The sequence below is a fragment of the Phyllobates terribilis genome, unplaced genomic scaffold, assembly GCF_046119375.1.
Source record: "Phyllobates terribilis strain yellow unplaced genomic scaffold, ASM4611937v1 Scaffold_1__5_contigs__length_1240528914, whole genome shotgun sequence".
In the NCBI taxonomy this organism is placed as follows: Eukaryota; Metazoa; Chordata; class Amphibia; order Anura; family Dendrobatidae; genus Phyllobates; species Phyllobates terribilis.
Window position 1 is genome coordinate 538103233 of NW_027362761.1, and position 24653 is coordinate 538127885.

Here is a 24653-nt window from a genome sequence, read left to right on the forward strand (position 1 = left end):
CGTTATGGGGGGGGGGAATCTGTGGATGACACACCGTCATGGGGGGGGGGAATCTGTGGATGACACACTGTTATAGGGGGGGATCTGTGGATGTGACACACAGTTATGGAGGGGGGAATCTGTGGATGACACCGTTATGACGGGGGGGGGGGGTCTGTGGATGACACACCGTTATGGTGGGGGGGGGGATCTGTGGATGACACACCGTTATGGTGGCGGGGGGGGATCTGTGGATGACACACAGTTATGGTGGGGGGGGGGGGGGATCTGTGGATGACACACAGTTATGGTGGTGGGGGGGGGATCTGTGGATGACACAGTTATGGTGGTGGGGGGGGGCGTCTGTGGATGACACACCGTTATGGACGGGGATCTGTGGAAGACACACCGTTATGGACGGGGATCTGTGGAAGACACACCGTTATGGACGGGGATCTGTGGAAGACACACCGTTATGGACGGGGATCTGTGGAAGACACACCGTTATGGACGGGGATCTGTGGATGACACACCGTTATGGACGGGGATCTGTGGATGACACACCGTTATGGACGGGGATCTGTGGATGACACACCGTTATGTACGGGGATCTGTGGATGACACACCGTTATGGGGGTGGGATCTGTGGATGACACACTGTTATGGGGGTGGGATCTGTGGATGACACCGTTATAGGGGGGGGGGGGACTGTGGATGACACACCGTTATAGGGGAGGAGATCTGTGAATGACACACCGTTATGGGGGAGGGATCTGTGGATGACACCGTTATGGGGGAGGGATCTGTGGATGAAACACCGTTATGGGGGGGGATCTGTGGAAGACTCACCGTTATGGGGGGGGATCTGTGGAAGACACATCGTTATGGGGGGGAGGGGGGTATCTGTGAATGACACACCATTATGGGGGGGGGGGATCTGTGGATGACATACCGTTATGGGGGGGGTGGATCTGTGGATGACACACCGTTATAGGGGGGGGGGGATCTGTGGATGACACACCGTTATAGGGGGGGGGATCTGTTGATGACGCACCGTTATGGGGGGTTGGGGATCTGTGGATAACACACCGTTATGGGGGGGAGGGGGGTATCTGTGAATGACACACCGTTGTGGGGGGGGGGATCTGTGGATGACACACCGTTATGGGGGGGGGATCTGTGGATGACACACTGTTATGGGGGGGGGGGTTTTCCGTGGACGACACACCGTTATGGGGGGGGGGGGGATCTGTGGATGACACACCGTTATGGAGGGGGGGGTCTGTGGAGGACACACCATTATGGGGGGGGGGGGGGATCTGTGGAGGACACCGTTATGGGAGTGACACTTCTAGGGAGGGGATCTGTGGGTGGCACACCGTTATGGGGGAGGAATCTGTGGATGACACACCGTTATGGTGGTGGGGGTCTGTGGATGACACACCGTTATGGGGGGGGGGGGGGATCTGTGGATGACACACCGTTATGGGGGGGGGGGATCTGTGGATGACACACCGTTATGGGTGGGGGGGGGATCTGTGGATGACACACCGTTATGGGGGGGAATCTGTGGATGACACACCGTTGTGGGGGGGGGAATCTGTGGATGACACACCGCTATGGCGGGGGGGGGGACTGTGGATGACACTCCGCTATGGGGCGGGAGAGATCTGTGAATGACACACTGTTATGGGGGGGGGGGGGGACGACTGTGGATGACACACCGTTATGGGGGGGATCTGTGGATGACACACCGTTATGGGGGGGGGGAATCTGTGGATGACACACCGTTATGGGGGGGGGGAATCTGTGGATGACACACCGTTGTGGGGGGGGGGGAATCTGTGGATGACACACCGCTATGGCGGGGGGGGGACTGTGGATGACACTCCGCTATGGGGCGGGAGAGATCTGTGAATGACACACTGTTATGGGGGGGGAGGGGGGGGGACGACTGTGGATGACACACCGTTATGGGGGGATCTGTGGATGACACACTGTTATGGGAGGGATATCCGTGGATGCCACACAGTTATGGGGGGGGGGAATCTGTGGATGACACACCGTTATTGGGGGGAGAGGGGGAGATCAGTAGATGACACACCGTTATAGGGGGGAACTGTGGATGACACACCGTTATGGGGGGGGGAGAACTGTGGATGACACACCGCTATGGCGGGGGGGATCTGTGGATGACACACCGCTATGGCGAGGGGATCTGTGGATGACACACCGTTATGGTGGGGGGGGGGGGGATCTGTGGAAGACACACCGCTATGGCGGGGGGGGATCTGTGGATGACACACCGTTATGGCGGGGGGGATCTGTGGATGACACACCGTTATGGCGGGGGGATCTGTGGATGACACACCGTTATGGGGGGGTGGGGGGGTGGAGAGATCTGTGAATGACACACCGTTATGGGAGGGATATCCGTGGATGACACACCGTTATGGTGGGGGGGGGGGGATCTGTGGAAGACACACCGTTATGGGGGGGGGGGATCTGTGGATGACACACCGTTATGGGGGGGACGACGACGACTGGATGACACACCGTTATGGGGGAGGGATCTGTGGATGACACACGTTATGGGGGGGGGGGGACGACGACTGTGGATGACACACCATTATGGGTTGGGGAGAGATCTGTGAATGACACACCGTTATGGGGGGGATCTGTGGATGACACACCGTTATGGGAGGGATATCCGTGGATGACACACCGTTATGGGAGGGGGGGAATCTGTGGATGACACACCGTTATTGGGGGGAGATCAGTAGATGACACACCGTTATGGGGGGGGGGGGGGGAGAACTGTGGATGACACACCGTTATGGGGGGGGGATCTGTGGATGACACACCGCTATGGCGGGGGGATCTGTGGATGACACACCGTTATGGGGGGGGGGGGGGGGAGAGATCTGTGAATGACACACCGTTATGGGGGGGGGGGGGGGAGAGATCTGTGAATGACACACCGTTATGGGAGGGATATCCGTGGATGACACACAGTTATGGGGGGGGGGGGGGCGATCTGTGGATGACACACCGTTATGGTGGGGGGGGGGATCTGTGGAAGACACACCGTTATGGGGGGGGGGGGGATCTGTGGATGACACACCGTTATGGGGGGGGGGGGGGATCTGTGGATGACACACCGTTATGGGGGGGGGGGGATATCTGGATGACACACCGCTATGGGGGGGAATCTGTGGATGACACACCGTTATGGGGGGGGGGGGGGAGATCTGTGGCTGACACACCGTTATGGTGGTGGGGGTCTGTGGATGACACACCGTTATTGGGGGGGGGGGGATCTGTGGATGACACACCTTTATGGGGGGGGGGGGGGGATCTGTGGATGACACACAGTTATGGGGGGGGGGGATTTGTGGATAACTCACCGTTATGGGGGGGGGGAATCTGTGGATGACACACCGTCATGGGGGGGGGAATCTGTGGATGACACACTGTTATAGGGGGGGATCTGTGGATGTGACACACAGTTATGGGGGGGGGAATCTGTGGATGAAACCGTTATGACGGGGGGGGGGGGGGGTCTGTGGATGACACACCGTTATGGTGGGGGGGGGGGGATCTGTGGATGACACACCGTTATGGTGGCGGGGGGGGGATCTGTGGATGACACACAGTTATGGTGGTGGGGGGGGGGGATCTGTGGATGACACACAGTCATGGTGGTGGGGGGGGGGCGTCTGTGGAAGACACACCGTTATGGACGGGGATCTGTGGAAGACACACCGTTATGGACGGGGATCTGTGGAAGACACACCGTTATGGACGGGGATCTGTGGAAGACACACCGTTATGGACGGGGATCTGTGGAAGACACACCGTTATGGACGGGGATCTGTGGAAGACACACCGTTATGGACGGGGATCTGTGGAAGACACACCGTTATGGACGGGGATCTGTGGAAGACACACCGTTATGGACGGGGATCTGTGGAAGACACACCGTTATGGACGGGGATCTGTGGATGACACACCGTTATGGACGGGGATCTGTGGATGACACACCGTTATGGACGGGGATCTGTGGATGACACACCGTTATGGGGGTGGGATCTGTGGATGACACCGTTATAGGGGGGGGGGGGGGGGGGACTGTGGATGACACACCGTTATAGGGGAGGAGATCTGTGAATGACACACCGTTATGGGGGAGGGATCTGTGGATGACACCGTTATGGGGGAGGGATCTGTGGATGAAACACAGTTATGGGGGGGGATCTGTGGAAGACACACCGTTATGGGGGGGGGGGATCTGTGGATGACATACCGTTATGGGGGGGGTGGATCTGTGGATGACACACCGTTATAGGGGGGGGGGATCTGTGGATGACACACCGTTATAGGGGGGGGGGGATCTGTTGATGACGCACCGTTATGGGGGGTTGGGGATCTGTGGATAACACACCGTTATGGGGGGGAGGGGGGTATCTGTGAATGACACACCGTTGTGGGGGGGGGGATCTGTGGATGACACACCGTTATGGGGGGGGGGGATCTGTGGATGACACACTGTTATGGGGGGGGGGATCTGTGAATGACACACCGTTGTGGGGGGGGGGGATCTGTGGATGACACACCGTTATGGGGGGGGGGATCTGTGGATGACACACTGTTATGGGGGGGGGTTTCCGTGGACGACACACCGTTATGGGGGGGGGGGATCTGTGGATGACACACCGTTATGGAGGGGGGGGGTCTGTGGAGGACACACCATTATGGGGGGGGGGATCTGTGGAGGACACCGTTATGGGAGTGACACTTCTAGGGAGGGGATCTGTGGGTGGCACACCGTTATGGGGGGGGAATCTGTGGGTGACACACCGTTATGGGGGGGATCTGTAGATGACACACTTATGGGGGGGGGGATCTGTAGATGAGACACTTATGAGGGATAAGGAAGACTCAATACTATTAGGGGAGAGATCAATGGATGACACTTGTGGGAGATATCTGTAGATGACAATTATAGAGGGGCAACCTGTGGGTGACATACTGCTATGCAGGGGGATCTATGAGTGACGTACGGTTATGGGGGGTGGGGGGGGGTTGCACATATGGTGGGGGAGGCATCTTTGGTTGATACACAAGCATTGAATTATGAGTTGTGCTGTATATTTCTACTTTTACTGTGATTGGTGAAAGGAGAAGAAAACCATTAAAATCACTAAAAGTGAGAGAAAGGAAACTTTTTACACAGTGATTTGGCTTTTATACAGATTGTAACAGAAATGTTCACTTTAAATGAAAATAATGCAAATCTCCATTAACAAATTTGGTGCACCCATCTGTGCCCCTCATAGCTGCCCGCTGCTGCCCCCGAAACCACTACTTTTAATAACCTTCCTCTCATCATCCAGGATTTTATCTCCAGACAGTAAAATCCTTGATTACGCCTTGTGCTGTGTAATCTTCCACCACTGCTTCCAATTAGGCTCCGCACCTCATGTTTATACTCGGAGGGGGGAAATAAAGCAGATCTGCCCCAAAAGGATATCTGAAGCCAAAACATCTCATTAGGTAAAGGGAAAGCACATTTTAATGGTGCGCACTCGGCATCTGTCAGACGGGAGCAGAGGATTCTGGGAGTCTGCGGGCGGGTGACAAGACAATGAGATCCCACAGCTCCCTAATGAGCAGATGAATCGCTCTTTGCAGACTGTAAAGATGATTTTCCATTTTCTCCTAATGATGCGTCTCATGCAGAAGAACTGAGAACCCTAGTAATTAAAAGCGGGGTCACCTGCTGCCCGCAAGGGGGCGGAGCCTCGGAAAACGCTAAGAGACTATCCCAGGCTTTTGCACGGATAGCAGATTATGGGGCGAGCGTCACCCATCTTTCCATAGTGCTCTGTCCCACTGCCTTGATTATGTAAAGGATCGGGATTTCTTATGAACCAGGATGATCAGGATGTACAGAATAAGCTTTTAAAGCTGTGATACAGAGGAACGGCATTATGGGAGGAAAAACATGGTAAATGCTATACTAAATATGTGCACACAATTCTTTAACATAAGTACGCACCCAGGTTATACCATGTGCACACAATTATATAGAGTAACTGCGCACCCAGGTTATACCAGATCTACATGTGATTACATACAACTGCGGCTCACCCACGTTCTAGCAGATGGATTGATTGCTGTATACACCCTCTGTGCACCCAGGTTGTACCATATGTGTATACAATTATATATAACCACTAATCAGCCTGTCTATCCCTTACATATACATGATTATATATAAATGCTGCTCACCCAGGTTATACCAGATGTCATTGCACACCCAGGTTATATAGAGGATATACACAATCGGCTTCTGTTATTTGTACATGACTGTATATAACGGCTGCTTACCTAGGTTGTACCACAGGGTGTGTACAAATTATAATAAAGTCTCTAAATCTACTGACATTATGGTGGCATCTTGCTAGATCTGATCTTCACCCACGTTGCAGCTCTTTCCTGCTCGGGTGGTGACACACAGCAAGAAACTTTATAAGTACAGACGTATGGTGCATCGTTACATGGGACCAACAGAGAACAGACATGTATTCCCCATGTTCAGATGGAAGAGAACAGGTGATGTTTCCCTTGCATTCCTTCGTGTCCTTCCTTCCCTTTCTGCCCTCCCATCGTTGCCTTCCATCCCTTCCTGGTCCTCCTTTCTTCTTCCATCCCTTCCTGGTCTCCTATCGGTCCCCCCATCCATCCCTCCATTCCCCTTCCATCCCTTCCTAGTCTCCCAACCCTCAGTTCCCCCTTCCATCCAACCCTTCCTGGTCTCCCATCCCTCCGTTCCCCTTCCATCCAACCCTTCCTGGTCTCCCATCCCTCCGTTCCCCTTCCATCCCTTCCTGGTCTCCCATCCCTCCATTCCCCTTCCATCCCTTCCTGGTCTCCCATCCCTCCATTTCCCTTTCATCCCTTCCTGATCTCCCATCCCTCCATTCCCCTTCCACCCCTTCCTTGTCTCCCATCCCTCCATTCCCCTTTCATCCCTTCCTGGTCTCCCATCCCTCCATTCCCCTTCCACCCCTTCCTTGTCTCCCATCCCTCCATTCCCCTTCCATCCCTTCCTGGTCTCCCATCCCTCTGTTCCCCTTCCATCCCTTCCTGGTCTCCCATCCCTCCGTTCCCCTTCCATCCCTCCGTTCCCCTTCCATGCCTTCCTGGTCTCCCATCCCTCAGTTCCATGCCTTCGTTGCCTTCCATCCCTTCCTGGTATCCCATCTCTCCGTTCCCCTTCCATGCCTTTGTTGCCTTCCTAGTCTCCCATCCCTCCGTGCCCCTTCATTCCCTCCATGCCCCTTCCATCTCTTCCTGGTCTCCCATCCCTCCATTCCCCTTCCACCCCTTCCTTGTCTCCCATCCCTCCATTCCCCTTCCATCCCTTCCTGGTCTCCCATCCCTCTGTTCCCCTTCCATCCCTTCCTGGTCTCCCATCCCTCCGTTCCCCTTCCATCCCTCCGTTCCCCTTCCATGCCTTCCTGGTCTCCCATCCCTCAGTTCCATGCCTTCGTTGCCTTCCATCCCTTCCTGGTATCCCATCCCTCCGTTCCCCTTCCATGCCTTTGTTGCCTTCCTAGTCTCCCATCCCTCCGTGCCCCTTCATTCCCTCCATGCCCCTTCCATCTCTTCCTGGTCTCCCATCGCTCTGTTCCCCTTCCATTCCTTCCTGGTCTCCCATCCCTCAATTCCCCTTACATCCCTTCCTGGTCTCCCATCCCTCAGTTCCCCTTCCACCCCTTCCTGGTCTACCATCCCTCCGTGCCCCTTCCACCCCTCCTTTCGCAATCCATCCCATTAAATACCCTTCTCGGCCATGCATCTGCTATGAATCTCAGCATCTGCAACTTTCCCCTTGAAAGATAAGATATATTTTACCCACGTCTACAGATCTCCCCATGGTGATATCCCATAATCCCCGCCATTTTCCACCTTCCACCTGTTTGACCTCTCATTCCTACACACAATTTGTCAGCTAGAACTAGCTCCTTGTGTTCTCTCAATCAGATAGATAAGTAGCCACCACTTACCCACTGGATCCCCCCCCAGCACCACTCCTGGGCTCCTGGCTCTCTGTCAGTAATGACATCCCCTCTGTCATTCACATAACTGCTGCAGCTAATCATTGGCCTCAGTGGTCTCGTGACAAAATTGCAACTTGCACAATTGAGGTCTGTCATTGGCTGCAGCCATTCTGTAAATGATGGGTAGGAGGTCATCAGCATGAGGGTTAAATGGATAAAGCATGGTTATTCTTCCCCTTCACAGTTCATATGTAGAGTTTTTAGAGCATTCTTCTTTTCTACTTCAGGTTTGGAAAAAAATTAAGTGCATATCTACTAAAATAGTAGGAAACTTCCTGTACACAGCCTTACACCCTCTCACTCCCGTCTCCAAGACTTCTCTCATGCTGCACATATGTTGTCACTGCCCCAGACCACTAGATCTGCACCGAACATTTCCAGGAGTTTGCACGATTATATTATATACCACAGATATTTTTACTACACTGTTAGTTTTCATTCATTTTTGTTAATTCCCCAATTGTAATGTGCTCAGAACACTACCATGATTATATAATGCTTAGAGATCATTATATAGAACTACTGCTCAGGATATAGCAGATGTAAATAACACATGATACATAGAGGCTCACCTAGGTTATACCAGACGTCCATCTCTCCACTTAAAGTGCGGACTTCGATGATGGTCTGCCCCAAGAAATCATCCGATTCTCTCTTCAGCCTCTGCTTGACACGAGATTTGATGTCGTCATCCTCATCCCAGACGCGAACCTTGATTCGATCTGAAGAATTATGGCACTCGCTGCAGAAAAAAAATTGTTAAAATAAATTAAATTAAAAAAATATATATATGTAATTCTGTTGTCAAATACTTCTCTTCATTACAAGATCGTACAAGTATATTAACTTTTCAGCATAAGACTCCAGATTTCTTGCCTTGATATAGACTTTCTGATTGCCTACAATCACCACTGGATGGAGGGAAGCAGCTTCCTGCACACTGTATGCACATGGCTCTGCAGCACCCTCTAGTGGTGACAGCAGCTAATCAACGTTTCTATAACTGCTGACAGTGCTACCGTTGAGAGCAGTTGAAAAATACTTATACACATGGTCATGAAGGCAGCATGACCTAGGGAACCACATTTTAATCCGGCATAGTCTCGCCCTTATTGAACCTACTCTCTACTCTGGCCAAATATCTCCCAGTATGTGTATGGGGCCTCCAGACTCTCCACCATCAGATGTAGGAGTAAGATTGGGCACGTTGAATTTCAACATTTGATTCTTTTGTCTTCAGGGAAAATAAGATGAATCTTTGTCATCTCCTCCAAACAGGGTTGGCAAGAAAAAATTCCAACCAAAAAGGTTTGGGTTTTCCCTTAGTTGCTGAAAAGTTGGGTTTAGGGTAGTGACGGTAGGTGATTGCGTCACTGTTTGACCCATGATGTGGTCGTTGGAAGTGAAAATTAAGGGTGAAATTACACTACCTGATTGTGTGATGTCGAACAACTACTTACCGATCGGTGGTCAATTAATAGTCCATTTACACAGGCTGTGCTTCCACCCATAACAAATTATTCAGTGCACATAGGCTGCCATTGTTCTCGACAGCACAGGTTCTGTTTACACAGAACAATGTGCTGCCAAGAACATGATCTTTTGTGCGCACAAATGGTCATTTCACCCGACGAAAAACCATCTTTCACTCGACGATCAGCAGTCTGTTAAGTATGTAAGATTATCATGAAAAGAGAGTTCTAGAAAAGCTTGTCCAAAATAATCTTGCAGCGTGAATGAACCTTAAAAGGGAATCTATCATATTGCACAGTCCGATCTGTCAACAGCTCGGTGTAGAGAAGAAGCTGAGAAGATGAATAATAAAGTGATCATTTTTAGTTACCATTTGGTTAAATGTTTTCTACGTAAGGTATTTATTAGTTGTAAATTTTAATCTGATCTTTATGTAAATACTTTTATGACCAAAAAAAACAAAAAGTATTCTCTGAGTGATACCTTTATTGGCTAACCAGAGAAAAAAATATATATGCAAGCTTTCATAGCACAGAGGCTCCTTCTTCAGGGTTGTAATATCGCCTGAAGAAGGAGCCTCTGTGCTCTGAAAGCTTACATTATATATATTTTTCTGGTTAGCCAATAAACGTATCACTCAGAGAATACTTTTGTCATTTTTGGGCATAAAAGTATTTACATCGATTTTTTCAAGCTAACACGGTACAATATATCTTTGTATTGTACATCAATCTGATCTTTAATAAGGATGCTCATGGCCAATTCCGAAATGTGTGTTTATTTTGTATACTTTGGTTTTAAGCATTTATTAATTAGTTTTGGTGTGTACCATATTGCCACATGATTATTTGGATACATAATACAGTGATGGCTAGCTTCTTGCTGACTGTTTCCAGCGTACCATGAAAAGAAAGAATTTAGTTGGCGCCACACAAAAGGACTATTTGTAAGGATCCAACATCCAACGTCATATCAACATAAACCTAAGAAGCAGAATGTGCCGCTGAGAAGCCTTCTCTATCCACATGGGGGTTTATTGAGCCCACCCAGCAGATCTACTGCTGCAATGTATTAAAAAAAAACATCCCGCACAGCGTTAATTAAAGACAAGCTCTTCCCGGCAGGAGCGGGGTTTACAGTCCTGGCATGGGATCTCTTTGGTAAGAAATAGTCGGGATGATCAGATGCATTTAGCAGGCTGGCATCCCGGGGGGCAGCAGCTCCTCAAACTACATCTGAAGCCGACAACCCACAGAGGCGAGGAAAGAAAATATGCAAATCGCATTTCAGCTCCAAAAAACGACCACAATAACATGATGTACTGCAGAGAGAAGATCACTAATTACAGAGGAATTTTATATATGGGCCCATGGAGGGCTTGTCACTATAATGTATATTAGGGAACATGGACCCTCATGGACAGTACGGACCGCGTCATATCAGGAGTAAGGACCGCGCCATAGCACAAACCGGATTTCAATGAACACATTTCCTTTCCTCTTGCATTTAGTTTACACTACCTAATTTTAAAAAATAGCACCAAGACAGAAGATATAGTCATGACATCAGGAGCGGGGACCGGGGCCGACACACCAGGGAGCGGGGACCGGGGCCAACACACCAGGGAGCGGGGACCGGGGCCGACACACCAGGGAGCGGGGACCGGGGCGACACACACCAGGGAGCAATTCGTGACGAATAGAGTCATGACCTTCACTTGATTAATGGGAAAGTAGCACAAACCAGATTTTGATGCACACAGTTTCCTTTCCTCTTGCATTTAATTTGCACTAACTAAATAAAAAAGTGCTAAGACACAAGATATAGTCATGACGTCTGAACCCCCTCCCCCCTTCACAGAAACAAAGTAATTAAAAATGGAGCACCCTACATAACACACTTTGGTGTAACTCGCCGCACATTTATTCTGTATAACACGTCTGTATTTTCAACCAAAAATTGGTACATGATCATACTTTATGGTAACACCCAAGAAATTGTAAAAGTGGTTCTTTCCTTTGCATGCTTAGGCCATGTTCACATTTGCAAAGGCGGCAGCAGAGAGCTAGCCCTGGACCTAAGAAGGGTAAGGAAAGCGCAGGCTTTTTTGTGCTGCAGTCAGGGAATATAGGTTTTATGACCTAGGAATAAAAACCTTTAATGGTACCAATTTAGAGCACTGAAATATTGGCAGAAGCTGCAAGATTTTGATTTACAAATTCTATTTTTTGGGTTTCTGTTCTATAATAATAGAGGCTGAAACATATGAATCCAAATCTGGTAACAGGTAAGTGAACCTATCCTTCCAGGTGACTTTATGGAACAAGTGGTCACATGTGACCATGAGGAATGACATGGTTTCTAGCCATTATACGACTTGCATCTTACACTAGTTTTCCCCTCATCCGGCTCTTATTTTCAGTTCTCTCTGAGCTAGTTGGTAAAGACTAGCTACTATGATGTTTCCAATACACTGTGCACAGACGTGAAGGATTCCTGCTTTCTAGTCTCCTGCACTTTTGAGGAGTGTAGCTGTGAATCCATCTCTGGAGTGAAATGAAGCACTTACTAAAAAGCTGCAGCAGGATCTGCCTCTGTCTGCCCACTCTCTCATTGTGCTAGCCTAGCCTCTCCATAGACAATAATAGGCAGCTGTAATCTGATCCCTCAGTGAGCTGGCAGTTCGTCTAGCTTTGATTAAGAACGGTTTTAGCATAATTTAAGAAGACAGGAGAAGTGGCTCAGAAGTGGAGAATGCAGTTTGTTGAATCGTCATTTATGCGAGAAGAAAAATGCGTCTTACATATCACACTAATAAATTCATGCATATTAAAAAAAACTATTGATAGATCTTCTTTAAAAAGATGCCATCAAACTGGAGCAAGACAAGAAATCCATCTGATAGCTCACGGGAGAGTCCGGAGAAGCCATCGTACGTGGCGCCCAGGTTGTTCCGGCTCCCAGGACACTTCGGCATCAGGTTACAGAACGTCTCCTCATCCTCACATAACGTCGCCATCTGTTGCTGAGCAACGTAGATGATAATATAACGAAGGATGGTGGCTGCGCGAGGATCGCCATTACACGGGGCTTAGGGATTCCAGCAGTCAGCTGTACACTATGTGAATAGACATCTTTAAAGCGATTCATTAGAGCACACAGAGGCCGGCTCCTCCATCCATAGGTAATCCTATTACCGGGAAAGCAGCATAGGAGCAAGGAGGGAGGGGATTTTTTTTTTCCCAAGAAAACGGTAAAGATGGATCATAGAAAGAAATAGGGCAATACTGTATTGTACAGCGTATCCACTACACCTGCAGAGCATTGGGGTGTATGTACAGCGTATCCACTACACCTGCAGAGCATTGGGGTGTATGTACAGCGTATCCACTACACCTGCAGAGCATTGGGGTGTATGTACAGCGTATCCACTACACCTGCAGAGCATTGGGGTGTATGTACAGCGTATCCACTACACCTGCAGAGCATTGGGGTGTACGTACAGCGTATCCACTACACCTTCAAAGCATTGGGGTGTATGTACATCGTATCCACTACACCTGCAGAGCATTGGGGTGTATGTACAGCGTATCCACTACACCTGCAGAGCATTGGGGTGTACGTACAGCGTATCCACTACACCTTCAAAGCATTGGGGTGTATGTACATCGTATCCACTACACCTGCAGAGCATTGGGGTGTATGTACATCGTATCCACTACACCTGCAGAGCATTGGGGTGTATGTACAGCGTATCCACTACACCTGCAGAGCATTGGAATGTATGTAGAGCGTATCCACTACAACTGCAGAGCAATGGGGTGTATGTACAGCGTATCCACTACACCTGCAGAGCATTGGAGTGTATGTACAGCGTATCCACTACACCTGCAGAGCATTGGGGTGTATGTACAGCGTATCCACTACACCTGCAGAGCATTGGAGTGTATGTACAGCGTATCCACTACACCTGCAGAGCATTGGAGTGTATGTACAGCGTATCCACTACACCTGCAGAGCATTGGGGTGTATGTACAGCGTATCCACTACACCTGCAGAGCATTGGGGTGTATGTACAGCGTATCCACTACACCTGCAGAGCATTGGGGTGTATGTACAGCGTATCCACTACACCTGCAGAGCATTGGAATGTATGTAGAGCGTATCCACTACAACTGCAGAGCAATGGGGTGTATGTACAGCGTATCCACTACACCTGCAGAGCATTGGGGTGTATGTACAGCGTATCCACTACACCTGCAGAGCATTGGGGTGTACGTACAGCGTATCCACTACACCTTCAAAGCATTGGGGTGTATGTACATCGTATCCACTACACCTGCAGAGCATTGGGGTGTATGTACAGCGTATCCACTACACCTGCAGAGCATTGGAGTGTATGTACAGCGTATCCACTACACCTGCAGAGCATTGGGGTGTATGTACAGCGTATCCACTACACCTGCAGGACATCGGGGTGTATGTACAGCGTATCCACTACACCTGCAGGACATCGGGGTGTATGTACAGCGTATCCACTATACCGGCAGGACATCGGGGTGTATGTACAGCGTATCCACTACACCTGCAGGACATCGGGGTGTATGTACAGCGTATCCACTATACCGGCAGGACATTGGGGTGTATGTACAGCGTATCCACTACACCTGCAGAGCATTGGGGTATATGTACAGCGTATCCACTACACCTGCAGAGCATTGGAGTGTATGTACAGCGTATCCACTATACCGGCAGGACATTGGGGTGTATGTACAGCGTATCCACTACACCTGCAGGACATCGGGGTGTATGTACAGCGTATCCACTACACCTGCAGGACATCGGGGTGTATGTACAGCGTATCCACTATACCGGCAGGACATCGGGGTGTATGTACAGCGTATCCACTACACCTGCAGGACATCGGGGTGTATGTACAGCGTATCCACTATACCGGCAGGACATTGGGGTGTATGTACAGCGTATCCACTACACCTGCAGAGCATTGGGGTATATGTACAGCGTATCCACTACACCTGCAGAGCATTGGAGTGTATGTACAGCGTATCCACTATACCGGCAGGACATTGGGGTGTATGTACAGCGTATCCACTACACCTGCAGAGCATTGGGGTATATGTACAGCGTATCCACTATACCGGCAGGACATCGGGGTGTATGTACAGCGTATCCACTATACAGGCAGGACATCGGGGTGTATGTACAGCGTATCCACTACACCTGCAGGACATCGGGGTGTATGTACAGCGTATCCACTATACCGGCAGGACATTGGGGTGTATGTACAGCGCATCCACTATACCGGCAGGACATCGGGGTGTATGTACAGCATATCCACTATACCGGCAGGACATCGGGGTGTATGTACAGCGTATCCATTACACCTGCAGGACATTGGGGTGTATGTACAGCGTATCCACTATACCGGCAGGACATCGGGGTGTATGTACAGCATATCCACTATACCGGCAGGACATCGGGGTGTATGTACAGCGTATCCATTACACCTGCAGGACATTGGGGTGTATGTATAGCGTATCCATTACACCTGCAGGACATCGAGGTGTATGTGCAACGTATCCACTATACCTTCAGGACATTGGGTTGGATGTACAGCGTATCCACTACACTTGCAGGACATCGGGGTGTATGTGAAACGTATCCTCTATACCTGCAGGACATCGGGGTGTATGTACAGCGCATCCATTATACCTGTGGGGAATCAGTAATTGTACAGGAGGAGGAGGTGAGCTGTGACATCACCTATTGTGAATGGTGGATCCTGTGTTATCTACTGTATATAGAGATGTCATCAGTCACTGTACAGGAGGAAGAGGTGAGCTGTGACATCACCTATTGTGAATGGCAGGGTGTGTTATCTACTGTATATAGGGGTGATATCTCCTCTTCTAATCCTGTAATCCTGTCTGTGATCATAATGAGACTGCTGAAAAAGCTCCTGTATAAAGCAGGAAGTGTGCGTTTAGTATTACGCCTAGTGGCCAGTGTAAGGATTGCAATATTTTTGTGTTGGGGGAAGGGGGTGGGGAGGGGTTGGTAATATAAACATTGACAAGGAAAAATTGTATTAAAAAAAAAAAAACTGGTGTCAAACACAATAGATTACTTTCTGAGGACACATTCCCGTAAGCCCTCGCTAATTAGAGTAAAATGAATGCCTGTTTCTCAGGCCGACGTCTCCAGCTTTCTTTTTCCTTCTTCTCCTTTTTTCCTGTTGTGTCCTTCAGGAGATGGAAACAGAAAGCACAAGGACGCGGACACATGAAGTACAAACACTTATCACACAGGGTTTATTTTCGGCTTTGCGCGGCTCTATTGTTCTTGCGGTGTATTCGTGTTCCTCCCGTCGTCCCTGCCTGCTGCACCATACACAAGTCTGTCTCTATGAAAAAATATATAATAAAAAAAAAATGGACAGATTTCAGGCAAAGCCAATTACCCTGCCATCATGAACTTAGAATGAGAGGAGAAACTGGAAAGTGCTGGGCAAGAAGCGAGCAAACATGGGGAGGAGGTACACTGTAGATCCTCACAGACAGAGACCAGAAGAGTCTAAGGACACGAGGACGATGGCGGCGCTGCAGCCGATAGAGGAGCAGATGATGGATAGATCAATAGTTTGTGATTTTATATGGGGGCAGCAGGGAGGGAGGAGGCGGGAGGAGTATTGTGGGGCTACAGCCTTATCTTGTGTCACTTCCACATAGTGGTGGGGGAAAGCGGCACAGGAACATGCAGCACGGAGGGGTAATGGATGGCTGTATAAGGGGTATTGACTAGTATTATGCATTGGATGGGGACGCTATACCTGGCACCATAAGGCCACGTTCACACATTCAGTATTTGGTGAGTTTTTTACCTCAGTATTTGTAAGCCAAAACCAGGAGTGGAACAATCAGAGGAAAAGTATAATAGAAACACGTCACCACTTCTGTATTTATCACCCACTCCTGGTTTTAGCTTACAAATACTGAGGTAAAATACTGACCAAATACTAAAGGTGTGAACGTGAGCTTAGGCTCAGAACATGTTACAGTATGGGGCCATATAGGGGTGTTGTGAATCTGGCACTATATGGTGGGCTCAACTCATTTCATGTGGACACTATGGCTGGCACTAGAAGGCTCTGCATCTGACATTTTATGGAGGGGGCTTTGTGGCACTGTGTCGGCTCTGATATAGGCACAGTGTGGGGTGGGCTCTGTATCGATCACTATATGGAGGGGGCTTTGTGGCACTGAGTCGGCTCTGATATAGGCACAGTGTGGGGTGGGCTCTGTATCGATCACTATATGGAGGGGGCTTTGTGGCACTGTGAGTCAGCTCTGATATAGGTACAGTGTGGGGTGGGCTCTGTATCGATCACTATATGGAGGGGGCTTTGTGGCACTGTGAGTCGGCTCTGATATAGGCACAGTGTGGGGTGGGCTCTGTATCGATCAGTAGATGGAGGGGGCTTTGTGGCACTGAGTCGGCTCTGATATAGGCATGAAGTGGGGCTCTGTTTTGATCACTATATGGAGGGGACTTTGTGGCACTGTGTTGGCTCTGATATAGGCACAGTGTGGGGTGGGCTCTGTATCGATCACTATATGGAGGGGGCTTTGTGGCACTGTGTCGGCACTGATATAGGCACAGTGTGGGGTGTGCTCTGTATCGATCACTATATGGAGGGGGCTTTGTGGCACTGAGTCGGCTCTGATATAGGCACAGTGTGGGGTGGGCTCTGTATCGATCACTAGATGGAGGGGGCTTTGTGGCACTGAGTCGGCTCTGATATAGGCATGAAGTTGGGCTCTGTATCGATCACTATATGGAGGGGGCTTTGTGGCACTGAGTCGGCTCTGATATAGGCATGAAGTGGGGCTCTGTATTGATCACTATATGGAGGGGGCTTTGTGGCACTGAGTCGGCTCTGATATAGGCATGAAGTGGGGCTCTGTATTGATCACTAGATGGAGGGGGCTTTGTGGCACTGTGAGTCGGCTCTGATATAGGCACAGTGTGGGGTGGGCTCTGTATCGATCACTATATGGAGGGGGCTTTGTGGCACTGAGTCGGCTCTGATATAGGCACAGTGTGGGGTGGGCTCTGTATCGATCACTATATGGAGGGGGCTTTGTGGCACTGTGAGTCAGCTCTGATATAGGTACAGTGTGGGGTGGGCTCTGTATCGATCACTATATGGAGGGGGCTTTGTGGCACTGTGAGTCGGCTCTGATATAGGCACAGTGTGGGGTGGGCTCTGTATCGATCAGTAGATGGAGGGGGCTTTGTGGCACTGAGTCGGCTCTGATATAGGCATGAAGTGGGGCTCTGTTTTGATCACTATATGGAGGGGACTTTGTGGCACTGTGTTGGCTCTGATATAGGCACAGTGTGGGGTGGGCTCTGTATCGATCACTATATGGAGGGGGCTTTGTGGCACTGTGTCGGCACTGATATAGGCACAGTGTGGGGTGTGCTCTGTATCGATCACTATATGGAGGGGGCTTTGTGGCACTGAGTCGGCTCTGATATAGGCACAGTGTGGGGTGGGCTCTGTATCGATCACTAGATGGAGGGGGCTTTGTGGCACTGAGTCGGCTCTGATATAGGCATGAAGTTGGGCTCTGTATCGATCACTATATGGAGGGGGCTTTGTGGCACTGAGTCGGCTCTGATATAGGCATGAAGTGGGGCTCTGTATTGATCACTATATGGAGGGGGCTTTGTGGCACTGAGTCGGCTCTGATATAGGCATGAAGTGGGGCTCTGTATTGATCACTAGATGGAGGGGGCTTTGTGGCACTGTGAGTCGGCTCTGATATAGGCACAGTGTGGGGTGGGCTCTGTATCGATCACTATATGGAGGGGGCTTTGTGGCACTGTGAGTCGGCTCTGATATAGGCATGGAGTGGGGCTCTGCATCGATCACTATATGGAGGGGGCTATGTGGCACTGTAAGAAGGCTCTGATATACGCACAGAGTGGGGCTCTGCATCGATCACTATATGGAGGGGGCTTTGTGGCTGGCACTGCGAGCCGGCACTGATCTAGGCACAGTAGGAGGAGAAGCTCTGAGCCTTGGACTATTTAGGGGTACTCTGGATGTGGCATGGTATGGAGGGCTTCTCTCTCATTTCATGAGGTTACTATGATTAGCACACTTGGAAGGCTTCGATTTGGCACAATATGGGATGGTGTATGTAATTTTATGGAGGGGGCACTGCAAGTGGGGTCTGGCTTAGGCACAGTATGGGTTGGGACTCTGCATCTGGAGACCTTAGGAATTGTATGGAGAGCTGAACGATTTTATGGGGAGATCATAGATGGTACTGTCAAAAAGCTGATATTATGGGTCAGTATGATTTTCTAGGGAGAGTCCCGCAGCTATGCCTTCAGGAGCGGCTGTGCGGCTGGCACTGTAAGAGGATTTGTGCATGGCACAAAATGAAATAGGGGTTCGTACCAAAGAACATATAGAGAGCTGTTTGGCATCTGGCATTGTATGGCAGGGGCTCAAAAGCTAGCACCAATACGAAGATGCAGGAGTAATGTGAGGGTACAAGCAGAGTTATTCAGCAATGTAGAGCAAACAGCATTAACTCATGTGATAATGAACTTCCCTTGGAAAAAAATCCTGGACAAGCCTGTAGGATCTACCATACAGCTGACCTGGATGTTTTTTTTCCTCTTTTTAATGCAACTATTTTCTAGCTGGTGCCCAACCAAGGAGATCATCCAAACTAAATTGGCCGGTCTCTTTGACACCGATTCTCTTTCAAGGGATTGTCCACTTTTTGACTATCCCATTATATCGGAGAGTAGCCGATTTGCAACCAATTCTATTTCACAGGTCGTTTGCAATCAGAAGACCTTTTCCATAGCTGGATATAAAAGGTCTTGTTAAGGCTCCCACCTGCAAGGTGCAAGACACTTCATCATGACCCATCAACGTCTCATGTACACGGCATGAAAGTGCTCCTGCTTATAAAATGCTTCCTCGTGGGTCGCCCATTATATAATCATCTTGTCTTCCCTGGATGGAGATTTCCTTTCTAAGTTTTATCCGTGTCCACTCTGTCTAGGCTGTCTAATCAGGGAGGCATTATCAACTGGCCTCGCTGGAGAACATCATAGGAAATATGTTATCATTGTCAAATCATGTCCCGAGGACACAGAAATCATCTTATCAAATGTAATCTGCAATGTATGGGTGACAGCAACAGCAATCAAGTACAATCATCATCAGTTCATGGCGACAGAAGAGAAGAAGTACAAGTACGGACACCATGGTGCAACCAAGCAACGTGTTCAGCTTTTTTTCCCGACAGCTTCAAACGGAATAAATGAAGCAGCGGTCACGCATGTCCATAGCGACTCCATTCGAAAGAGGATAAGGATGCCCCAACAAGGACAAAAATTTCCCGTTCTGCAGACTGCAAAAACTTTTCTGTATGCAAATGGAGATTCTGGTTTGACTTTACCGTATATCCCAAGTCATGTGGCAAAACTCTTGAAGGAGTCGATATTGACCTTTAGGATTGCACTAGAGACGCTGTTCTCTACTTTTGTGAATAGGCTACTTGCAAATAAATTCAAGCTAGGCAAAAAGTTTTGCAGGATCCTAAATCAAACATCCACATCAGTACACCGTGACAGCCGGACCGGGGCAGTACGAACATCTTTGGCCGGCACGCCATTGCCGGAATCCTGGCTGCCTCTAGTGATTAACAATGGAAAAAGGAAATTGACATTTCAAAGTAGATCGCGTTGCTGTCGAGAAGAAGCCGTTCCAGAGTGGAATAGTAATTTTGTAGCTTTTATTCTTACACATTTTGAGCCCTTTTGGATTGCGCTATTTAGTATGTTTTTGAAAAAAGGCTCGTTGCGAGCATGAAATGCATCAAAATAAAAGCTACGAAAATTACTATTCCACTCTGGAAAGGCTTCCTCTCGACAGCAACGCGATCTACTTTGAAACAACAATCTCCTTTTTCAACTAATCAATGCGTAAATTTGACGATGACACTGCAGCTGCTGTAATATTCATGGGCTACAAACTTTTCAGGTGAGCAACTACACAACTTTTTTCTTATCTGTACCTTTCAATAATCACCGTATGTGCGCTTGTCCCTACCCCCTTTTTATCTCTAGTGATTACTAGGCAACTTCATAATGTCGCGGGGGCTTGCCAATCACAAAAGGCCTCCAGAACGCCAGCAACTGGGTGATGGCTAAGGAAGTTTGCACTACCCTGTTTCGGCTGCCATGGTTTACAGACGTGGTCCTGCAAATCGTTTTGCTCAACTCTAATATAAAATCTTTAACTACATACAATAATAATGGATATATGTAATAAATAGGTCAGAAAGCTGTGCAAATGGACTATTGCAATTGTCCAATTCCGCCACTTCTTTGTCTTTGAACCATATTTGTCACTTCTGAAATGCGAATACCCATCTGTGGACAGACCCATTTCCATCTGTTAGGGGTCGTCAGTACAGAGCAATGTTCTGGTTAGCCACGTGAGATGCAGCTTTAAAAGGGTATCTGTCAGCAGGATTTCACTCCCAAAACTATATAAGCATGTTACTCTTTCAAAGACAAGTCCAGCAATTCCTTTACATGGCTAGTCCATTCTTCCATCACTGAGGATTCAGTGCTTGACTGTATATGCAAATTAGACTGAAGAGCTATGGTAGATCTGAAGCTTCCGTCACTCCAGCTCTATTCCCCGCCCAGCGCCGCCGACTCCTGCTTGACCGACAGCCTCTATGCAGTGTGAATTCAGGCAAAGGAGCCGTCAGTTAAGAAGGAGGAGGCAGCTCGGGTCAGGGAATAGAGCTGGAATGACAGAGGCTTCAGATCTACTATCCCCCTTCGGCATTTTATTGATATACAAATGAGGCTTATTCTTCAGAAAAGGAGGAATGGACCGGTCATGTAAAGGTATTTATGGACTTGTCATTGAAACTGCTACATGTGCATATAAATAGTTTGGGGGATGAAATCCTGCTGAATGATTCCCTTTAATCCTTTAGTGACATTATTTGGATACAATAAGAAGGAGGAATGCTCTGAGAAATGCTACAGGGAACATGATGAAAATTCATTTTCCTCTGTCACATTACTGCTGATAACATTCAATAGCCTGAAATAGATCTGTCCAATGATGTCTCCTGGTGTCAAAGATAATTCCCACATCATGTACTTAAGCTTTATGAAAATAGAATTGGACTGAACAGTAAACCGCTTTCTAGGAATCCCCCACAATGGCACCACAGGAGGCAGGACTCCATGTCCTAATTACACCTCCGAGTACTTTGAAATAACCAGATCAGCATGAATGCTCAAATTATTTAACACCAAGGAAAACATAAGATAAGTAGGGTATATCCGTACAGTCATGGAGGGTTTCTTGAAACCGAATTACTGGTAGGAGTAATTCTATTTTCTCAAATTTCTCTCCATGACAACACAGAGTACCAAAAATGCATATTTAGGGTGGGACAATAGCATGAAGGATTTTTCTTCCACATGGAAACTTAATAAATATTAAGTTTAATCTATAATATTTGGAAAATGAGAGGCAAAGAACACTGAATACTGAAGCACAGGTCACTGACCATAATACACCCCGTAGAGTGGCCGAGTCTTACCTATACCAAGTGCTTAATATATGGACCAATGAGGAATGGCAGACCATTCGGTAACACACACAAAACAAGAGAGAACCACCGAATGATAGGTCCAATAAGGCAAAGGATTTAAATAAATAGCCTTTATTAGTGTTTAGGTAAAAAGTGGCACTACATGCAGAAGGAGGGCCGCATTGCAGTGTCGAAACACAACAATAAATCACACAATAATAGTTGCATTTTTGTGCTGCACTATAAGATCCATAATAGTAAGGCAACAGGTACATATACCAAGCAGTATTAATGAATATACATATCACGTATAGTAAGGGTCACCTGAGGGTCCAGAGTATATAGTAGATGGATGGCCAACTAATATACGTAATGTAAAGGTACCATGTGTACAATAATTATGACCAAATCCATACCAAATACATCTGGACAGCCGGTGCTATATATCAAAGGTAACAACATACAATCGATCAGAAAATGAATGGCATACCAGTATGTAAAGCAGCTTATGTGAATGGCACCTCGCAGCCAACCCCGACGCGCGTTTCGGCCACACGTCCTTCGTCAGGGGCCCCCTGACGAAGGACGTGTGTCCGAAACGTGCGAGGTGCCATTCACATAAGCTGCCATACACGTGGTCGGGTATATCTAGTTCTATGATAAAGCCCTCCGGTTGGAGTGAATTCTAACAAGTCCCTCTCTCAAAATTCCAGCCTTCAGCTCTCAGAAAGTTGACGACTGTGGGACCAAATTCCCTGGAAAGACAACGAGGTGGCAATGCATGCATCATACTGTACTGTTGCCAATTTAACCATTTTTTTTTTAAGTTATGTTTAACCACCAGACGAGAAATGATCTTGCATGACTAGTGATGACACTTTTTTGTTTGTTTCTGGAATTAAGTTTTTTTCTTTAAGTTATTTGCTATTGTTTTTCTTTGGCAAAGAAAGAGTTGTTTGTGGAAGTCTGGAGGAATTCTTTAACGTAGACTGATTTAGCTCAGGCTTCTGCATACTGATGAACCATCCAAGGGGCTTTTTATCATCTGACATGTCTTCTGTGGATGTTGTAGGAGATGAAGAAAGAATGGAGTTACTATCATTACCCCAAGTAAGATTACCACCCCTACCGGGCTAAACTTACTAGGTTGAGGTTTGCGCTGAGATTTGCAGATCCTGGGAGTGAGAGGATGAGGCAACTTTTGTTTCAAGCACTAAAGCCCCCGTCACACTAAGCGAGATCGCTAGCGAGATCGCTGCTGAATCACAAGTTTTGTGACGCAACAGCGACCTCAGTAGCGATCTCGCTACGTTTGACACTTAGCAGCGACCAGGCCCCTGCTGTGAGATCGCTGGTCGTGTCGGAAAGGTCTGGACATTTCTTTGATCATTGAGGTCCCGCTGGGTAGCATACATCGGTCTGTTTGACACCTTACCAACGACCTTTTTGACGACCCAGACACAGAAACACATAGGCGTGCATCGTAATACAGACCGTTATGGGTCGCCGCATCGTTGCTGCGTCGTTGGGAAGATCTGACTGTTTGACATCTCACCAGCGACCACATAGCGACGCAGCAACGATCCCTGCCAGGTCGTATCGTTGTCGGGATCGCTGTAGCATCGCTTAGCGTGACGGGGCCTTTAGGACACCACAAATGACCATAAATGGGTCCTACCCTCAGAAGAGTGTCACAGTCAGGGTTACTTAATCAGTAGTCACCAGGACTTCAGAGCGTCCAATCACTGGAGAATTCTCCTCTCCGTGTCTACAGGAACCAATGTTGATGCACCACACACCAAAGGTGGTACAGGAATGCCATTAGTAGTAACAGCATTCACCCCCTGGAGAAGTGTCCTCCATGCCCCCCCAACCCCGAACCTAAAAGGTGTCATCAAAGTGACTGTAAGTACGTCATCTTGCAGACACGCAACCTGGAAGTCCACGTCATGTGTCCAGAGCACTTTTCAGAGATGGACAAACTGCAGCGACATACTGAATGCACAGTGCAGGGGGAAAGAGGTACTGGTGAGGAGAACGCCATGGCTGAGAAGCTCAGAGAAAATCAGACCCAGTATAACCAACTCAGCAATACTAGATGGCGGGGAGAGATGGTAAAAAAAAGTCTCAAGTACAGAGGACACAGGAACAGCACAAAAAGAAGGAAAGTATAGCGACCTCAGCTGCCTGGTGAGTTCACAAAGTTCAGCGCTGGAAACGGCAGACGACAGCGATTGGCACTTTTAAATGCACACACTACACACATTACAGGTGGCCAATTGGTGATTCAATAAAATACACTAGAGCGGTACGTTAACAGCACTCACTCAGACACCAGCACAAAGATAACACGTCTAGTAATCATCTGTTCGGAACGGATCCATCAGCAATCAGT

At 48.5% G+C, this 24653-nt stretch overlaps 1 protein-coding gene across 10 annotated transcripts in view; it reads right to left on the reverse strand.

The window, feature by feature from the left end:
* The window catches only part of UNC13B (unc-13 homolog B), a 330375-nt gene that overhangs the window by 100876 nt on the left and 204846 nt on the right, over positions 1-24653 (reverse strand). For all 10 annotated transcript variants that reach the window (XM_073680363.1, XM_073680367.1, XM_073680366.1 and 7 more), the window contains one exon: positions 8681-8850. In XM_073680363.1, coding sequence (XP_073536464.1) covers positions 8681-8850 — 170 coding nt within the window. The remainder of the gene's footprint in view (positions 1-8680; positions 8851-24653) is intronic.